The 20,301-nt window shown below is 44.0% G+C and overlaps 2 protein-coding genes across 2 annotated transcripts; one reads left to right on the top strand and one right to left on the bottom strand.

Annotated features, from left to right (window-relative positions):
- The first annotated feature begins 391 nt into the window (after positions 1-391).
- On the top strand, positions 392-13,108 carry LOC108880214 (islet cell autoantigen 1-like). The gene is given in 16 exon segments (XM_018671643.2): positions 392-740; positions 1,451-1,478; positions 1,614-1,749; positions 1,751-1,789; positions 4,871-4,943; positions 5,333-5,456; positions 5,599-5,797; positions 5,913-6,038; positions 6,947-7,045; positions 7,202-7,287; positions 7,993-8,042; positions 8,206-8,250; positions 8,413-8,664; positions 9,808-10,110; positions 10,221-10,316; positions 10,496-13,108. Coding segments are annotated over 16 exon segments (2,073 nt in total). The 5' UTR covers positions 392-439; the 3' UTR covers positions 10,612-13,108.
- fam117ba (family with sequence similarity 117 member Ba) lies at positions 13,009-19,180 on the bottom strand (the record flags this gene model as incomplete). The annotated part of the gene is made up of 7 exons (XM_018671599.2): positions 13,009-15,430; positions 15,818-15,938; positions 16,053-16,260; positions 16,427-16,570; positions 17,709-17,819; positions 17,977-18,060; positions 18,962-19,180. Coding segments are annotated over 7 exons (1,113 nt in total), but the record flags the coding sequence as incomplete, so codon positions are not given.
- Positions 19,181-20,301: the final 1,121 nt, after the last annotated feature.

The following is a 20,301-nucleotide window of genomic DNA, read 5'->3' as shown; positions in this document are numbered from 1 at the left end:
TTTAACTGGCTTCGGCATTGACCTAACTGGCTTTCTGATACATGAAGTTTCCTTCTGGTGGCTTGCAACTCCTCCCGGAGTGCCTGGACTTCACTCGTAAGAGACTGTCGTTTCAGTCTGTTGTTAGTTTCTGCCTCAAGCCACTTTTCACCGTTTTCCTTGCGTGGCGCTTCAAGGTTGATGGTTTTAGAATTCCGATTTCTAGCTTTTTGTCTTGCCTCCATTTTGAATCTTAAACTGATATGGTTCGCCTGTCACAGTTTGGCTTATTTAGATTCAATTGTCCCTGTGTTGTGAAGGTACATATGAATAAAAACTCATGGACGTGATGACGTCAGTGGCTCCTATGGTAACCTACAACGTCACTGTTCCTTTAATGCTGAACTCTGAAGTGTGTGCCTTTATTGTCTCGTTTTACTTACCTTGTGGAGACACTTGTATGTTATCATATCTTGCCATTTTCATAAAATTCCATGTTTTGCGGTGGGTGCTAGTTAATAGACACTCCATACCAGTTGGTGGCGGTAATGCACTTGCAATTAGCTATTTGCCAACCGCCAATAAACATCAGAAAAGAAGGAGATGTACCAGTACAGCAGCGACCCCGTGTGTCCAGATAGTGCTACAGCCACTTTGCATATCCTGTTTCTCTGACTCAGATGATGATGGCTGTCGGGAAAGGAGGTTAGCCGACCTGCGCCGCGTAGATGCTCGGACTGCTGGACAAAAATCAAAGCAAGGTAGATGTAAAATACAAGTCTCGATGAAAATGCATCATTAGAGGAAACAAATCGTCTTAGTTGCATCGCATGTACAGTTACGTTTTCACGAGACGTTACGCTTTTTGGCCACGACACCTGCTACTAGCTAAACTGCTGTTAGCACACAAGCTCCTTTACATTTTCTGGCAGCTTTTTTCGACTGCCGTTATGTCGATCTTTATTTTAATACATTGTTATTGTAATCTAATACTGTTAAATGCCAGAGTGACGCTTTGCTTCTTTTCTTTCTGTGTCATCAAGCCAGCCCTTGTTGAAACTGAACACCTGCTCGATAGCCAGCTGGCTCTCAATTCTCTTGACTCCTTGAAGTCGCAGGTGTTTGATCCCTGCTCTAAGAACCATATTAGATTAGCTTTTTAGCCTTTAGCTCCGGTGCTTCTGTCCAGCCACAGATAACCTGCGATAACGGCTTATAACTCGGTTATAACCCACTAGGGGAACAGCTGTCAGCTCGGTTTTCAGGCTGGATGTTGTCTTTTAGCTCAGGAAAATTCAACGGGAAAACCAGCAGCTGTTCATTTTTCTGTAAGTCCATTCATTGAGGTTATGTATCTTGTCAAGCTAACAAAGTATGCAGCGTTCAGTCCAGTACAGAATGCCTTATGTCATTTTAGATCCAACTGGTTTCACTCTTCCTGTATTTAAATATCTCCTCTTTGTTTTAACAGAAAAAAGCAAATATCCAATCATGGACGGGTATGTGTGAATTCCATAATTCATAGCATAGCATAGCATTATAATTATGATGTGAAACACTGTTATTATAAGCAGAATGACACAGTCAGGTAGAAACCAGGCTCTATCTTAATAGTGCCACTGCTCTGGGTCCAGGTTTGCAGGGGACATGCTGAGCGGCAGCCGAGCTCTGCTAGGTGAGGACAGCTCGGTGATGGCTCGCATGCAGAAGAAGTTCTGGAAGACCAAGCAGGTCCTTATCAAAGCCACGGGCAAGAAGGAGGATGAGTACTGTGGTGGCATCAGATGCTGACCTGGATGCAAAGCTCGAGGTAAGACAGAGTACATTTTAAGACCTTCATGATTGTTGGCATTCAGCAGGAGTTGCTGCAACATGGAAACACAAAGCTGTGTTTCCACGTTACCTTTTATTCCACCAGTGTCAATGCTAGACACATCATGATTCATTGGACTGATGAAAGTGAGTCATGTAGATGCTCTTTCTAATCATTTTATTGTTTTATGCTTAGGTCAAAGATGGTTTGGTCCAAGCCAAAATCATTGCTTCAGATCATAGCACAACACAAAATCAGAAATGCTGCTAAATGCACAGTTCCATTTTCCCCCAGGACTTTTCATGTATGACTTATTGTGGAGCTTGTAAAAAGAAAGCCTTTTGCCATTCCCTCTCTGTCATGCTCCCACGCTATGTTGGCCTGTAGTAAACAAAATAGATTTGTTAAAACAGGTACAAGATTCAAAGTAGTAAGTAAATAATCAGTAACAGAAAACCTGGGAGCAGGATTACGGTTGGTCTAATATAACTGTGTGGAAACAGTGCATTATAAGTTCTGAGATTTGCAGGAAGGAGAGGAATTGTTTAACTGGATGGCCACAGGAAGGAAGGACCTCCTGTGGCATTCAGTGGAGCACTTAATCATTCTGAGTCTCTGGCTGAACGTGCTCCTCTGCCCCCCCCCCCCCATGCATCCAACAACTGCAGGAGTCATCTGAGAACTTCTGTCAGTGGAAGGTCTCTGTGTTGACTGAGGTGTGAGGATGTCTTCCACAGCACAGGGACCTTCTTCAGTTGTAAAGTGAGGTTAAAGAGGTGCTGGAGTATGACACACAGCTGGGGGGGTAGATGCTGGTGCGCTAGTGCTGTCAGGACCAGCAGCCTTTGCTGGGGGGAATTCTTGGAGGTGTTGTTGTTGTCAGGTGGATTTTGATCACAGTGGTCAGTGTGAGGCTGCTTGTCAAATCTATTGAAGAAGCAGTTTATTGACTCTGTCATTGTTCCCGCCTACTGTCTGACTGCTGGGCTTGTAACCAGTGATGGTTTTGCTGAGCTATAATGGGATTTAACATTTTCTTCACTCAGTCTTTGAGTCAACCCTTTCTGCAGCATATGCTTCTAAAAATAACATGAAGCTTGTGGGAAGTTTTGGAAAGGAGCACACATTATGTAACTGTACAATTAATACAAAGACGCTCAGAATATCTACATTGTGCTAGCATAAGGTGTCCATTGTTTGCAGAGCTAATTTCTCACTGTCTAAATTTAATAGCTCTAATTAAATGTGAGGTGTCTTACACCACATTACAGCTGTGAAAATTCTGTCAGCAGGTTACAGAATGTCCCTGTGCCTCTTGGTCATTCCTCACCAGTGCAACAAATTAGAGCGGACAGTTTGGATTGGCTAAAAACCTGGCTGGCATTTAGTTGTGACGGGTTGTCTGGCCGTGTGGTCCTGTGAGAAGGGGATGTGGTAGAGTTTCAGGGAGCTGCTGGAGATGCACTGTGAGGCTTTTGTTTGCTCTGGAACTAGATCAGGCCTCCTCTGTCTTCCTGCTTTCATTGTTCCTTAAATCAGCCACTGTGAGGCAGAAACAGAATGAGGAAATAGGGGAAAGTGTTGAAAGATAAAAAGCAAGGCAGGAGAACCACCTATAGAGACTGCCTTGTTGCCTCTGTTTCCTTTGCAAACTCTGTCTAGACTTTGGGCCTTCTGTGACCCAGCAGAGCTCTAAAATCACCAGGATAGATTAGATTTGGAGCTGTTTCTGGATGGCAGCCTTACAGCTAACCTGATTTTTATCTGGTTTTCACCTCGTTACATTTTCAAATTTCATCTCAGTTGCGACCTTTTGGTTTCTTGCATGAAACATCGGATTAGTTTCAGCCAATATTTCTTACACGAGTTTTGAAAGCTGACATTTTTGTGTCACTTTTCAAACATCAGTATGATATTAAGTTTATCTGTGTTGAATCATGATTTTTTTTTATATCCTTCAGTTTCAACAGTGTATTTCTTTGTGTGTATGTAATGCAAAAGCATGGATGTTTTTCTCCTGTCTCTGTTTTTCCCCTGCCATAATGCTGTGACACAGACAGAGCATTTGTCACTAGATAAACATCCACTTGATGAATCAGTCAGTATTGCTCATGTATCATGTGCAGGAGCAGAAACCTGGACACAGTCAGAGATCAGACACTGACAGGTGTTTGGTCTCTGCTGAGGCAGACGAACTGAAGGTAGTGACTGTTTACTCTAGAGTTAATCACTAACTCTACATCATCTCCTCCCTCTGCTCTCTTACAGTCTTAAGTCTGCCTGGCTGCAGGTAGAATACTACTATACTCCCCAGGTATTGAGGAGTACCACTGCATATGTGCCTTTAGTGTCTCCAGAGGGAGCTGTGTGATGTCTAATGGTCTCAAGTGATGTCACTTGAGTTGACTGAAGACTACAAGTTTGAAAATGACATTGTTGTGTCACTTTGAATGAAGGGTTTGAATGAAGTAATCTTACCAAATATCTGTAGCCCATTCCTCATATCTGCTTGAGGTTAGCAGCTTCAGGCTGCATTAGCTGCTACTTGCATAAAACACCAGAATCTCTGACCATCTATTGTAGGTACCAGGGTTATGATACAGCTCCAGCTGTAAGCTAGCTACTTCAGGTGTAATGCACATTCAACCCAGTCTGGGCCCAGTCTTTCTGATGACTCAGTTCTACTTCTGAAATATAAAATCATCAATAGGTTGCAAAACAAACATTGTGAACTTCTGCACCCGTTGTAATTTGCCAGAAATGTCACAGTTATTGTTGACAGATACTGAATTGCGACTGAAAGTTATCAGTACAGATAAAAGCAAAGAGCTCCAGCCTCAGTTCAAATTTAAAGGTCTTAACACACACTTCCTGAGCTTCATGCTTTATACCTTCCTGTCTCTAAAGGTTGAGGTGACCCCTTCATCCCACACTCTTCCCTCTCAGACTGCAGCGCTGGAGTGGGCTATGACGCACACTCATTATTTAGTCACTGGTGTTGGCAAAATGGTGGTCTCAGTATGAATTTATTATAGTACTCAGACGAGTGTGTCAGGTATTCTGATTTTGTCTCTGCAGTTCTTCCGCTCGGTTCAGTCCACATGCACAGAGCTGCTGAAGGTGATCGAGAAGTACCAGCACAGGATTACACGTGAGTGACAGCTGAAACTAAACCTACTGTATATCTCTTCACTAACAATAGGAAGTGTTTCAGAAATTATAATGTCAGATTAGTCAAGAGACATACAACTAGCCATCTTTTCCCAAATGTTTTTTGTGTTTATGATCACGTTCCTGTTTGTTCAGCAGCTGCTTTGGTCCCAGATTCATGAGAAATCTGAGTCCTGCTGATAACAGTGTATTTACACTCATTCAGCATAAAAACAAAGCTTAATGTGCAATCAGCAGTCAGAACTTTCAGCTTGCAAACAGCACAAACTAGAGTAAAGAGGAGAAACAGAAGGTGAGATAGTGAGCACATTGTTGTTGTTGGTGGCCTCAGAGGATTTAATAAAGCCTTGACATTTCCTTGTACAACAGGCTTGTCTCAGGAGGAGAATGAGCTCGGCCTGTTTCTGCGCTTCCAGGCCGAACATGACCGCACCAAGGCTGGCAACATGATGGATGCCACCAGCAAGGCCCTGTGCACCTCGGCCAAGCAGAGGTCAGCAGCAGCAGAAAATGACGAAACCAATGATTATGTGCTGAAGACATGAGTATACAGTACAATGCATTAGACATGATTCATTATTTTTAAGTATATCGCTTTTGAATGATTATATTGTTTGACATCTTTTTTCCTGAAGGATGGCACTTTGCCCACCGCTGCACCGTTTGCACCAGGAAGTGGAGACATTCAGGCGGCGCGCCATCGCTGACACACTGCTGACAGTCAGCCGCATGGAGAAGGCCCGCACAGAGTACAGAGGAGCTCTGCTCTGGATGAAAGACATATCCCAAGAACTGGACCCAGACACCTACAAACAGCTGGAAAAGTTCCGCAAGGTAAGAGGACATTCGCTTGAGTTTCAGAGTGTGGGTGGTTACTCTCTCTCAGTGATGTAATTTATTGTGTTTGTGACTGTTTGTCTTGTTTTTTTTTTTTTCTTTCTGTGGTCAGGTCCAAGCCCAGGTCAGAGGGACAAAGGGCCAGTTTGAGAAGCTGAAGAATGACGTGTGTCAGAAGGTGGACATGCTGGGAGCGAGCCGCTGCAATATGCTCTCCCACTCCCTCTGTACCTACCAGGTGTTTGTCTGTCAAAACTGTGATGCGTTAACCTACACTCACTGATCACTTTACGAGGATCACCTGTACAGTACTATTCATCCAGTTATCTAATCAGCCAATCATGAGGCAGCAGTGCAGCGTCAGACAGCATGAATCCATGGGCCCAGCCTGGTTTCATGACAACAGGACAGTGACTTAAGTGTACTTCAGTGGCCTCCCCAGTCACCAGATCCAGGTTCCAATAGGAAATTGCCAGCATCAATATGCAGCTGACAACTCTACAGAAATTATGTGATGCAGTCAGAATCATGGAGCAGAATCTTAAAGCAGTGTTTCAGTGCTCAGCACTGCATAAGGCATTGGTTTAACAATTTCCAAAAAATGTTTACTTGCTCTCTTGCTGAGTTGAATGAGAAAGTCAGTATCACTCTCATGTCCATATAAAGTTAGTGCCAGCAGCTGGTTAGCTTATCTTAGCATAAAGACTGGAAACAGACAGCACTAGTTAGCCTGGCTCTGTCCATAGGCAACAAAGTCTGCCTACTAACATCTCCAAAGCTCAATAATTAACAGAATTTATCTTGTTTGATTACACAAAAACAAAGTGCAAAAACAACAGGTTGTGATTTAACAGGAGGTTGTGTGTGGTACTGTTTCTTGGCTTGCTGCAGTAACTTCCTGCGCCATGCAGCCACCAGGGACTCAAGGACATCAGTCTTATATAAGCCCCTCTAAAACCAAATCTCATGTTCATTTAGTGAGCATTAGAGGTGCTGCAAGACAGACAACTGCAGTGCTTTTGTGAACTGATCATTAAAAGGAAATCTGTTCTAGTTAGAGCATTCATTTTACCAGGGGCTCAGTCAGTTATCTTTATCTGTAGCTGCTGGTTTGTCTATGTTATTGATGCTTTTCTGTCATGGCAGACCACTCTGCTGCAGTTCTGGGAGAAGACAGCCCACGCCATGTCAGGAATCCATGAGGCCTTCCAAGGACACATACCCTATCAGTTCACCACACTTAAGGTAGCTCAAACTAAGAGATGCTACTGTGCCACACACGTCACAGGGGGAGTGACATACTGTGACTCTAGCAATTCCACTTTTTGAAGCTGAAATTCTGTGTTAACAAAACGTTTATAATCTTTACATGACATTTACCAGCATTTATCTCTCTGACAGGACCTGCGAGATCCACTGGAGGAGATAACAGACTCACAGAAACAAGTGGATAAGAAGGAGAAGGCTCTACCGAGCAATGCAGACAGGTGAGAACTCACTGAACACACACGCTAACAGTTTGTTTCATATAACTAAAGATCTTTTATCATTAGTAAACCATTAATAGTCTAATGTGTGTTATAGAGCCAGGCACTAACACACACATTCTGCCATACCATCTGTCTCTGTTTTCATGCCACCGCTCTCTTCTCTCTGCCCTGTCATCATCACATGCACACACACACAATCTATCACACATTCCATCCCTATGGTGACACTCATTGACATAATGCATTCCCTACCCCTTTCACAAATAACACTAACTCTAACCTCAACCCATTTGTAACCTGAACCCTAAAACCAACTCTGTATCTGTGGGGACCTGAGTTTTTGTTTCCATGGCGACACAAGTCCCCATGGGTTAGTGTACATCCAGGTTAAGACGTCCCAGTCCCCAGTGGGATATAAAAACACACACACATTCCATCTCGGTATTTTCACCTTACTCTCTCTACTCTGTCCTTTCACCTCTGTGTTCTGTGTACGATCACCTCAGCTAAGTCTTCAACAAACATGAGACCAATGGCATGCCCTTGTTTACTCAGTGTGTGTGTGTTAGGCTATGCTGCTAAACAGCAGCTCTGAATCTAACAGGCTACTGTACTGCTAAAAATAGCAAAACCATGTCTTGCCAGCTAGATGAAACAATTTTTCATTTTCCCCCTCCTCCTCCCTTCTCCCTTCTTCCTCAGTCTGGTGTCCTTGGATGACGATAAGCCATCAGGAAGTGCCTCTGACGCAGGTGTGTACTGCCCCCTGTTGCTCAAACACATGATGGACAGTCCACTCCTGTACTGACTTTGTAGTTTTGAAAAATTAGCAAGTGACCATTCCTTTAATGGCACATTGTTATTGACAAAATGATGAGTTTTATTCTGTTGTTTTTGATGTGCCTTCTTTACCAGACCCCACTCTCAGCAGTGATGGACCAAGCCAAACCAGTGACCATGGTAAGTGTGTGTGTCTGTTGAGAACCTATATAGAAACTGTCTTGTTAGTGAGTGTTGGGCATTTCCTGTAGCCAGCACTTGTGTAAATAGTTTACATGTGTACATTGGGATTGCTGTTGCTGACTGTGGGTGGGGATACCTGTTATGATCCTTTGATCTCAGTGCACCAAAAAGCTACCACACCCACTCCAGCCCTGCACGATCTCAGAGGACTGTCAGTGGGCTCTGATGAAGACCTGATGCTCATGGCCTGTGACCTACCACCACAGCCACAGCTCCCTGCCCCGACAAACATCCCACCCCAGCCCCAGCTCCTGCCTCCTCCTCCTCCTCAGGCTCAAGACTGGCCTGAGGAGAATGTGCCCTGGGGGTTTGGAAGCCTCCAGTCCAGCCTCTCACAGCTGCCCGCCACTGGTAAACTGGCCGACTGTCTACTGGTCCTTCCACCTGTGAATTCTAACTTCAAGTGGTTCTCAGCTTCCTGCTTTGACTTTGCTTGGTGTGATACAGAAACTCATCTTTCCTGGGATTTCAACTCTGCTTCCTTTTGCACTTTAAATCTGAATTCAGTGTGCCTGGCTGGTGCAAGAGGCTGATTCCTTCACCTTTGTCAACAACAGTTGAGCATCTGCTTCACCTCTCATCTCACTTACAGTGAAGTTAGAGAAAACCATGTCATGTTATTTCTTTGAAGGCACAGCTGTCAGTTTGAACGACAACACACTCATACAGAGGGAATAACACTCTGCAAACAAGCAGAGTATGAAGCCTAAAACCAAGCATTCAGTCTTCAGACCCTCATCAGACCAAATGTTTGAGAAAGGGTTTATAATGACATCACACCTGTGTCTTGTACACATGGGAAATGCAGCTCCTGTGGTTTAAATATACAGGACACTCTACAAATACAACATACACAAAAACTATTAATTCATCAATATGGAAATGACTTAAGAGCAATTATACATTTGTTTGTTTTGGATCTTGGGAATTAAGTTATGAGACAAGGCCTGCAGGACGAAGCACAGGTGTGCCCCATTTGATGTTGTTATAAGGTGTGAGAACACTGTCCCAGATGAAATTCTACAGCAGCCTCGTCACTCTTTGGAAGCCACATCGTTGTCAGGTTTTACACACCTTGACATTAACGACGGCTTCACTCCAGCAATTCATGTAATTAATTGCACCTGTGTGAACGCTTTGTTCAGCTTTAGTATCCCTTCACATTTTCACTTCAGAGAGCTTTCTTTTCTCTACTACCACTGTTTACAATCTTTCAAATAAAACTGAAAGATGTTCTAGATTGCTTGAAGTTATATTGTTTGATAAAATGAGAAGGTGCACACTTTTGTTCTTCAACTAACACAAAGTGTAAATGCAGCCTCTTTTCTCCTGTAATTTTCTGTTTTAATGTAAAGCTTCACCTTTGTTAACTGTCTCTGCTGCTGCTTAGATCTGCTGTGTGACTAACTGGTGCTCACATGTTTGGCCTTTTCAGAGTCAGCTGTTTCTGGTTTTGTTAATCACCCCCCCCCCCCTCCCCTCTCCCCTCTCCAGGTGATGGTCTGCTCTCAGGTGGTCCACCCCACCCCGCAGGGACAGTGCTGAGACCAGAGGAAGAGGACAGCGAGAGGGGCGACATGGCTTTCCTCAAAGACCTCCTTAGCCCAGGTCCAGGGGCCAGTGATGAGTTCAGCAAAGAGTGGCAGGACGCTTTCGGGATGTTCGACCCTCCCAAAGCCCCTCCTGCGGCCACGGGGGCAGCGGGCGCCAGGCAAGCAGCATGTATGCCCTCTAACCCACCCAGCCCCACAGGCTTCCTGCCCTCCCAGCTGCTGGATCACAGCCTGAGTGCCACAGGTCAGCCACACTGCCCTCTGTTGGAGGGATGAGCTCACTGCACCACACTGACTGTCAGCTCTTTGTCATACAGAAGTTTATAATTCCTCCTATCCTGCTTTGTCTTCTAGGCTGGTCAACCCCACCTATGTTCCAAGCTCCACCCCTGCAGCCTCCTCCTGGTCAGAACCAGTCAGCTCAGTTGGCTCCAAGTTCAGCAGCTAACGGTAAGGACTCTCTGTGCTGTGTAATACATCACACCTGTGGGAATTTTTGAGTGGCATAAATTTCACTCAGAATTTGTACACTGAAATAAAATGGTGGAGGGTACAAAGCTAGTAGATCTATATTTGCATAAGCCTAAACCTGACTTTCCCCTAATAAGCTCTGTGTGGTGTGCGTGCAGCTGCTCCAGGTGGATCCAAAGACATGTCTGCCTGGTTCAACCTGTTCGCAGACCTGGACCCTCTCTCCAACCCAGACGCCATTGGACGCTCCGCGGATGAGCTGCTCAATGCCTGAAACTCTGTGTGTGTGTGTGTGGTGTGGTGTGTGTGTGCGTGTGTGTGTGTGTTTATATGTGTGCTCATGCTGCAGCGTATGATTTCTCTCCAAGGATCTGGATTTCAGCAACTTTCCATGTCAACAACCAAGTAAATGATCTCATATTAATGGGGAAACACACACACACACACACACATCTGCATTCTGTTACAAGGAGAGTTGTGTACATGTCCGCACTCAAGGATACACTCATATTTGTGTTACACAGGCGGATGATATTTTACACTGGAAAAAGAAAACACTGTCAGTTGATTGTTAAACTCTGCTCCTCAGCAGCTCACAGCTGCTCTCTGCAGCTTTGAAAAAGACTGTTAACACTACACAAGAAGCAACTGACTCATGTGCACACATCAAGCCTCATGTGGTTTGTGCTACTTTACACTACTGGTTATTGCGGCTTCTGTCGAGCAGAGAGAATTCTGGGGTTTATTTTGGACAGCGTTGTGTGTGCTTTTCTGTCTTTTATTAATGTTTGCATTGTTTGGGTGTGTGTCATTTTGCTGCGTACACATCATAAGGAACCCAGGATATATATATAAAAAAAATCTATTTAATGTAACGCTGTTTATATATAGTAGCACATGATTGTTATATATGAATGAAGAGAATATATTTACATGACAGAGTGTATGTACGAGGTCAGAAGCCCGTCACTGAGCCTGTATTTGCACACAGACACAGCAGTGAAGCTCACACAGCACTAAACACCTGTATCACAAGGCAAGTTCAGCTGAGCTCTCTCTCTCTGTCTGAGCCACACATCAGTGAGTATCAAGTATCATGAAGCTGGTTATCAGTTAGCTCTGTTAACTCTGGGTCTTCCAGTCCAAAGTAAGGCTATAGATGAGTGTAGGGATTATTATATAGGCCTACCTACTAAGTAAATAATCATCATTCAAAATTTGGTTTATTCAAGTTTCAAGTTTTGATCTGCTTCTCTGGACTGAACCTGCTCTGGAGGTTAACTGGAGCTAATCTACTAAATAAGCTTCATGATACTGCGAGGTTAAACCAATATGAAATATATCAAATATATCTGGCTCATACACTAATCTCACTTTGTGATACAGACAAAGCCTCCATCAGTTTGATAAATTATCTGATGCTTTATTGATCCCTGTAAGGAAATGATCTGCTCTGTCTTTGCTAATGATCTTTAAAGCTGTGAGGGATTCAGTCTAATGGTCTAAATCCAGTGATGAACTGTGAACCATCTCGTCCCTGGAGAGGACTGACGGTGTCAGATTACAGGCACAGTGGAAATCTAAGATGTCCAAACTCTTTCTGTGGCTTTTGTGATGCCAGCAGCCTTTTACTGACTGTCTGCCTTCATCCCAGATTCTGTCGGGTTGAGTGTGGTGAAGTAAAAACAGGATATGTTTGAAATCATCTCCCATCCCATCTGCTGTTTAAATTTCACAATCACAAGTCCAAGGCCAAGAAAAATGTGTGAAGGATGAAACATTTATTTTGTAATAACTTTCTCTTGAAGGAAGTTTTAAAGTAGGAAAAAGGGATTTTATTATTTTTCAGTCCTACAAATCTACAAACAGGACTACAGCGAAATGTATTTATTTTCAGATGATATTGCTGTCACTAATTGCAGAATCAGATGTTTTTGTTTTTCAGTGCACTGTAAAGATAACTGAAGTAACACTACTAAATAACACTGCAGAATAACTACAGTAATATGTATAGCTCTGTGTTGTGTGTTTGAGGATGCACAGATGGATTTTGGAAATATATTGTTGTTTAATGGGAAAAGAATCAACACTGGAGAACTGTTACCATCTCATGAAGTGGATTTCTGATTTACCTGATGTGGATTTAAGTCCCACTTATTCTTTTTTTAATTTTTGAAGGGAACAAACTACCAAGACTGACATTCCTGAATGTTTGTGTATTGGTTTAGTGCAGAATGAAGAAGCAAAGCTGGCTTTCTGACAACTTTCAACAAGATGTGAAATGATTTGTACATGCAACTACTGAAACCAAATCCTCAGTTAAGACATTTGTGACTGTAAGTCACACTCCATAGAGCTAAGGTGATCAGAGTGCATTATGGGATACATTTATCATGTTCTTTGAGTCAGACAACTGAGAAAAACACTTTTTATACAAGCTGCACATTAATATCTGAAACTACTACTTCATTTATATTTTCCTTTGTTGTTGTTTCTGATGCAAAACTTTTTTTTTTCTTTTTGAAAATCAAGCAGGAACTCTACTGATGCTCCTATCAGTCACAGGGGAAACTACTGTACTAGTATTTCTGTCACTTTGTGTATTATATTATTTACTGTTGATTTACACGCTTTAAAAAAAGAATGTATTTCTCAAATCAATCACCAATGCTTCTTTTAATTCAACTATGCCTTTTTATTTCACTGGAGGAGTTTAACAGATGAAAACTTGGCAGTTCTGTTTCCAATAAACTGGACAAGCAAACAGAGAATCATTGTGTCGAGTTTCCTTGTGTTCGAGCCTCATTCCAAAATGCTGTTTATCCACTTTGAAAAAAAAAAGAGTTGGAAATAAATCTGTATTTCGACATATATGAATCTGCTCTTTCAAACTACTTTTTTTTGTAAACATGTCTAAAAACGACAAATAAGAACACGTCGCTGTAGGTGTGATTGTTTTTCAGCAAGTGGATATCTCATTTTGGAAGTGAACTCTTTGTCTCTTGCAAACAAATTTTGTTACAAAACCATTTTAGCAACTGGTTGTTACTTCGAATCAGGTCACTGAACAAATGACATCCACACTTCTCTCTACTTCTACTCTGCTACAGGTTTACATCATTCAGGATTTCCACTGTGTGAGGCTACATAAATAGCAGCTGTTGGTTTGCTCTCTTATAGTAGTGTAGACTTGTTAGTGTGCACTGAGAAGTAAGTATATCTTTTTCTGTATCATATTCACTACAACCTGAGATGGACGATGTAATCTATTCTTGATTAAAATTCTCTGTAGACCCAATTACACTCCTGATAAATAAATACATAATTATTCACAATAATGAGACGTAGTAATTCACAGTACTCAGCAGAGGAACGGGTGGGGGTGGGGTGGGGTTATTATATGGTACAATTATTGACTCATTCAGATACATATCTTTGTCAGCTGATAATACAAACACAGTGTGCCTCTATATTTACAAATCCAGTACATTCCTATCCCACCGTAGCAGGCACAGTCAAGTAGTAATGACATATACAGGAGGGTGGGCCGGGGCATGGAGAGGCTGTCTACCAACATAACTACACTGCTACACTATGATCACCAGCAACTAAATTCAATCCATTGTTGAGTAAGACTTTCATTCTGACTCCAGGATTTACAGTTTTTTTGGCAGGTTGGATCTGATTCGTGCGACCCATTGTATCCTCGTGGTCTGCAGTGTAGTATTTGGGTTCACTGACCACTCCATGCTCAGGGCCCCGCAAGCCAGAGGAGGCCTGTCCTGTGGGGACCAGGCCATTCTAGACACATTTCACAACAACATAGTTTGAGCAAGACAGAGGGAGATCAGCGTGACAGTGACAGTGAGGGAAAGAAAAGGAGAGAAAGAGAGGGGGAACAGAAGGAGGTGGTGTTGATGGTGGTGGAGTTAAAAAAAAATAAAAAGGGACACTGGAGCAAAAGGCTGGCGCTTGGGAAGGAGGGGCAAGCAGACACAGGTTGAACACGCTGCACACATCATAGCCCTGGCCTGTGTTTCCCATAGATACACACCGGCCAGCAGAGGCTCAGGTCACTGCTACCAGTTAGGATAACAAAGGCATCAGCTTGTACCAGGTTACAGTCAGCTGTCACTGTGATAAAAGTACAAAACAGATGTCCAGATTTGGTTCACAGGTGGTCTAAACATAAGCTGGTCCTGCCCATCTGTATGTATCTATGGCCATCATAGTGCAAAGATCATGTGTAACGCTGACGATCAAATATGATCGGAGCACTAAGCTGGTTCAGGGGAAACGGAGCGGTCTAAAATATCAGGCACGTTTATTTTTTAACTTCTCCTTGTCACGACCCTTCAAGTTTTGCTACGATATATCTGGCAGCACCAAAAATTAGCCTCTGTGGTCAATCTCTTGGTCGCCAAGGAAACCAGTGGCCTTTTTTTTTGTAATGGAAGGCATATTTTATATCAAGAGAAATAACTACAGATAGAAAAAGAGATATGTCCGTGGAAAGGCGCCATGGTATAATACGATGAAAAAAAAAAGAGTCTGTCCTTTTACCCTTTTCCTCCCAAAAAACAGGAACATAACCAGCACTAAAGGTAGAAGAAAGCGATGAAATGTTAGCTGCAAACGCCCGCACAGGGGCTGCAGGACTCTCATGTTGTAGTCGTCTGAGGAGGAGAGGCAGTGGGAAGCGCTTTTTCAACAAGATAAGGACATCAGAGAGAGCTTAGCTGGCATGCTGAAGGCATTTTTTGGAGCAGAAGGGTTGTTTCCTAGTTTCAAATGTTTTCCGATTTTCGTGGGGTGGTTGTTTCGGGGGGGTGGGGGGTGGGGGTTTTGTGGTGATTTCAAAGCCTCGTCAGAAGCTCTCAGGCTCCTCCAGGAGGCAGGGCTGGGTGGACAGAGGCACGAGGGACGGGGACAGGCTTCGAAGGCCCACCCCGGGGCGGAAGTTGAGGTCCGGGGCGGGGAGTAAGGGCTTGAGGATGCTGACAAGGCAGAAGGCAGAGCCGCTGTTGGGGATGAAGTTGACCTTGTTGCGGTCGGGACACAGGAAGGGAGGGATCTCCTGCAGAGGTTTGGGCCTGGAAAAATACATACAGGGAGACAGTTAACCATCGTAGCATGTGTACTCATACAACACACATTTGACTGTACTGCAGACCTAGTGATGGATACTAGTACTTGTACTTTTTCTGATGGATTTTGCCATTTGATTTGCCGATGTCATTTTTTAAAGTCACGCCATAGTTTAGTATGTACATAAAACGTGATGGACTTTTGAACGTTTGGGGTCCATCTGCAATATTACTGTTGGAGTTGGATCCATTAATATTTCATTTAATGGATACTGCAACTAAACACAGTCTAAATGATGTTTTTATGTAGAATCAGTATCCCTTTAAGGCTCATCTGGATCTGCTGATTTGCTGCAAACTCTAACACACTGTATGTTTTGTCTCTGCACTCACATGGACTCCTCGAACACTTTGACCTTCTCGCAGCCCTCTGGAGGTTCTCTCTTGAACATGTAGCTGTTGTTGGGTCTGGGGGAGGCAGCGTATTTAGGCAGCGGGGAGCAGGGGCCCAGCTCTGAGGACCAGCAGAGAGAGAGAGAGAGAGAGAGAGAGAGGAACAGATTATGAGTAGAAGCTTTTGTGGGGCATGTGTACATTATGTATATGTAGGGGTGTCTGTGTTGGTCACCTTTGTCCTCATAGGGGCTGCCTCCACCCGTGTCGTTGAGGACGGTGAGGTAGGAGGGCGAGATGGAGTCGGGGCGGCTACTGCAGTTGCTATGGTTACCGCTAAGGCCGCCCCCTGAGGGTGTCTGTGTGTCGATGCTGCGGGTGCTGCTGCTGCGCTGCGGGGGGACAGGTGGGGGTGCGCGGTGCCCATCTGGGACATCCTGCGGCTGTCGTAAACACACACACACACACACACACAATTGAGGTCACAATAACAACTCTGCACCGAGGGCTTAATCCCTGTCCGGTGATGGTGTGTGTATCCTTGAATGTTAATTAGTCGGTGAAGAACAAAACACATTTAACAGCACATTTCCAGAAAGAGGAACTCACAATGATGGTCTCATCCTTCTCAGGAGTGTCTCTGATAATGATGCGTTCTATCTCCTGGTTGAGGCCCTCCACACTGTTCCGGAAACGAGGGGCTGATGACTTGGATATAGGGATGGGAATCAGGATGGTCTTGGGCATAGGCGACTGCAAAACACACAAGACACAAACACATTTAACACAGATTCTGCACCTGTTTGCAGGTGTTGGACGCTGCCTTTCATCTAGCCACAGTGAGTATGAAAGTCATGAACCCAAAGAAAAACATGTTAATGTACGCTTCATATTTCTGAGTTTATTGCTCAGCCCACACAGGGAAAATTACAGCTGCACTTGTAATACAGACATTAGTATTCATAAATCATAAATATTGAAGTCTCAGAAACAGGAGACTTGGAATCATTTAGCACAGTAGTGCATTAATTAGCAAAGGGAACTGCACTGTGACAAATGACAGCTCCATTAGCAGATTTTCTTCCTCCCACAAAATGCCAGAAACCTGGTTTCTATGGAAGCAGATCAGGTTCGCACCTGTTTTTAATGATGAAGAATATCTCAGACAAAATCCAGACAACCTGATTTGGACAGTTACATGTTTTTGTTCTTCATGCTCTGTGCTTCAACAAATTCAATTTGAGATGGATACATGGATTGATGACTGATGTCTCTGGGGTACTTTTGCTTTGTCCCCCAGAGACAAGATTTAAAAAAAAACCTTTTTGCAATCAGCAGGTTTTGGAAAGAGGAAAGAAACTCTTCAACTTTACGTTGCTTTGGCTGAGTGTTCCTGCTGGCTGCTGGTGTTTTGTATCAGTGAATAAGCTTGTCACATGCTTTGTGAGTGTAGTTGCAAGATTTCTCAGGCAGTCCTTGTTTGTCTTTGTCTCATGAGGAGGCCCAGAAAGCAGGACAGCTGCGCTTCAGCAGACTCCACAGGGAGCATAAGACTGGCCCTGCCACTGTCACCGACAACAGCTACATGACGGGGTGGACACTGGGAGCATGTGTGTGTGTGTGTGTGTGTGTGTGTGTGTGTGTGTGTCTCTGCAGTATCAGAGGAACCCAGTTTAACCGACTTTGCTTAGACCTGGGGCTGTTAAAAACACCACATCACATTCCAAATTACACACACACACGCACACACACACCAGAGGCAAACAGGGACATAAGGAAAACTGGGACGTTCTCAACTCTCCAGATCGGGGACCCAACCTAGTTCCTCTCAGAGACAGAGCCACTTGGCAGACACACACTCTCTCTCCAGCACACTGTCTGTATTGATCACCTGCGACTGGATGATGGTATGGCTGCCATTGAAAGGGGACTTTCGATCTTTATCCCTCCGATGGCGGCTGCTGCGTTTGCTGCGCTGAAGCTGCTGACGCAATTTGGCAATCTGGAGGGTTCAGACAGAGAGACAGACACTGTAATGCAGACATATAGATGTATACAGTCATATATTAACAGTGGTGCATTAAGTAATAATACAAGAGAGCATGTTTCTCTCCACATGCTTGTTTATTTAGGCCCCAAAATCAAGATAAAGCACTGACCTCCTTGAGCTGGTCGGTGCTCCCACAGGAGGCTGAGCGTTTGTGAGAGCCCCTCCTCCTCTCATCTGCCCAGGCCCTGGGGGTCTGACACACACACACAAACACACACACAGGTGGTTAGAGCAAAAATATCAAATACACAAACACAAAACAGCCAAATTAGGAGACATAGCAGGAAAACCAGACCTGGACTAGTGCTTATTTTAACCTGTTGAGGTTCTTGCAAAGGTGTGATGAGAAATCCTAACATCCTAAAACTCAATTTTTTTTTATATATTTGTCTTGACAAATACTGGATACTTTCAACAGTCAGTTCAAATGCAAAAACTGCTCATAACTCATGTCCACACTGAGGCCATAACCCATGATGTGCAGTCACAAGTACACATTGCTCCAACTAAAGGGGTTGCAAACTAAAACGGTTGGGAAATGCCCTAAGGAGGTTAGAACATCCAATAATCACACTGACACTGTTAACAACTGTCAGCAGCAGCAAAGCAGAGCTGGTACAGTTAAGGACGAAGGATTGTTTTTATACAACAGCAACAATGTGTGCATGACAATAAAATTGCTGTATAGCAGTGAAAAACAACAGATATCACTTGAAGCGAAAATGTCTCATTTCCTGATCTGCTGTTAGACATCTTACAGCTCCTGTTTGACCTTAGTGTGCTTTAAAGTCAGTCCCTGATTGACAGTCAGAGGCAACACAGCACAACTCTCAACCTCTTTGCATTGGTTGCCTGCTTCATAAACACACATACATCTTGTAAACATTCAGTATGGCTCATCTGAAGCAAGGAGTACTGAAACCTACTACAGAGAATGCTCTGATGGAAATATATTTCCACAAAGCACCATTAGAATGTGGTCCAGGGTTCTATTCTCGGGCCACTATTATTCCTTAGTAGTAAAGTATGACGGTGAACATGACAAACATTATTCAACAAACATCACCACGCACACACACTCATGCAGCACTCACCTGCGTCGCTTTGTCCCTCATGTAGGGAACGTGTTGGTGCTGGCTGTCGTCCTGAGGCCAGGGACCTGTCAGGTGAGAGCCAGCGAGCGCGCCCTGTGAGGGCCACAGCTGGACGCGATGGCGGGAGACCGAGAGGAGAATGAAGAGCGGAGAGCTCAGACAGGGAGGGAGGGGAACACCAGAGGGTACGGAGGAGAACCACAGAGAGATGTGGTGGGGTTAAGGCCACTGATGCAGTATGAGGAGGAAAGAGAGCGAGAGGAGTCGAGATGAGATGAGTGATGTAAACAAGTTATTTGTCAACACATGGTAAACACATAAACAAATCAACAGACATACAGTTGGCCTGCAGGATAAGCTCATGGCTGTCTTGCTCTGTCTGTCTAGGTTTATGTGTGTGCATGTGTGCACGCATTTGTGTCTATGAGAGAGTGTGTTGCCAAATTGATGTTAATCCATCCCATGCTGGCCAGAGCGGATATACCCCCGTCTAAGTCCCATACAGCCCCCTGGTTAATGGCATTAGAACAGCTTAAAGGCATGGGTGGTGGTGGTAGTGGAGCAGGGGGGGGGGGGGGGGGGGTTACTGAGGGCGGGTGCCTGCTTTTGACCGGCTGACCCTGATTCAGACTGCAGCAGCATGTTTTGCATCAGTGCACAGGTCCATCAGTTATCAGTTAAACATGCCACTTAGGAAACAGTTTTTGATCAGATAAAGCACAATTGTGCTATTAGGTTGTGTTTTTCCTCTACATCCTGGAAATTCTGGAGAAGAAGCTGATCACACTGTTTTGATTTTGTTTTATGCAGAAATGCATTCCTTTATTTGTTTGCTTAAGGGAACCTAGAGAATGTACAGTAACAGTAACCACTGTCATCTAAAGCAACAAGAGTAAATGTGGTAAATGCTAGAACACAGTGGCTTAAGTAGCAAAGACATAAAGTCATCAGACTGTCTCAGTAATGTCACTCATTATATATATATATATTTTACCATGGGTGTTCCCAGTGGGAACTGAAAAGCTACACAATCCTATTAACAATATCCTGCACATGCAGCATGTATGCACACACAGAAACACACAGCGCTGACTGACAGTGCTGGTCCTGGAGCTAAATTTGGCAAAGGCCTTGACCAGCGCACAGCGCTGTTGCTAGGGAACGGGGCTGACTGATCTTCATTAACACACAACCGCATCTGTGCATGTGCGCGCGAATGTGTGTGTGTGTGAGTGTGTGTAAGTAAACATGGGTTTGGGCCCTCAGCAGTCTACAAGCAAAATACAAGCTCCCTTTATTTTGACGGCCACATTTCCTGTCTCAGTCTGTGCCCACAAATC

Source organism: Lates calcarifer, linkage group LG7_2 (genome assembly GCF_001640805.2).
Source record: "Lates calcarifer isolate ASB-BC8 linkage group LG7_2, TLL_Latcal_v3, whole genome shotgun sequence".
NCBI lineage: Eukaryota > Metazoa > Chordata > Actinopteri > Centropomidae > Lates > Lates calcarifer.
This window is presented reverse-complemented; position numbering and strand designations above follow the sequence as displayed.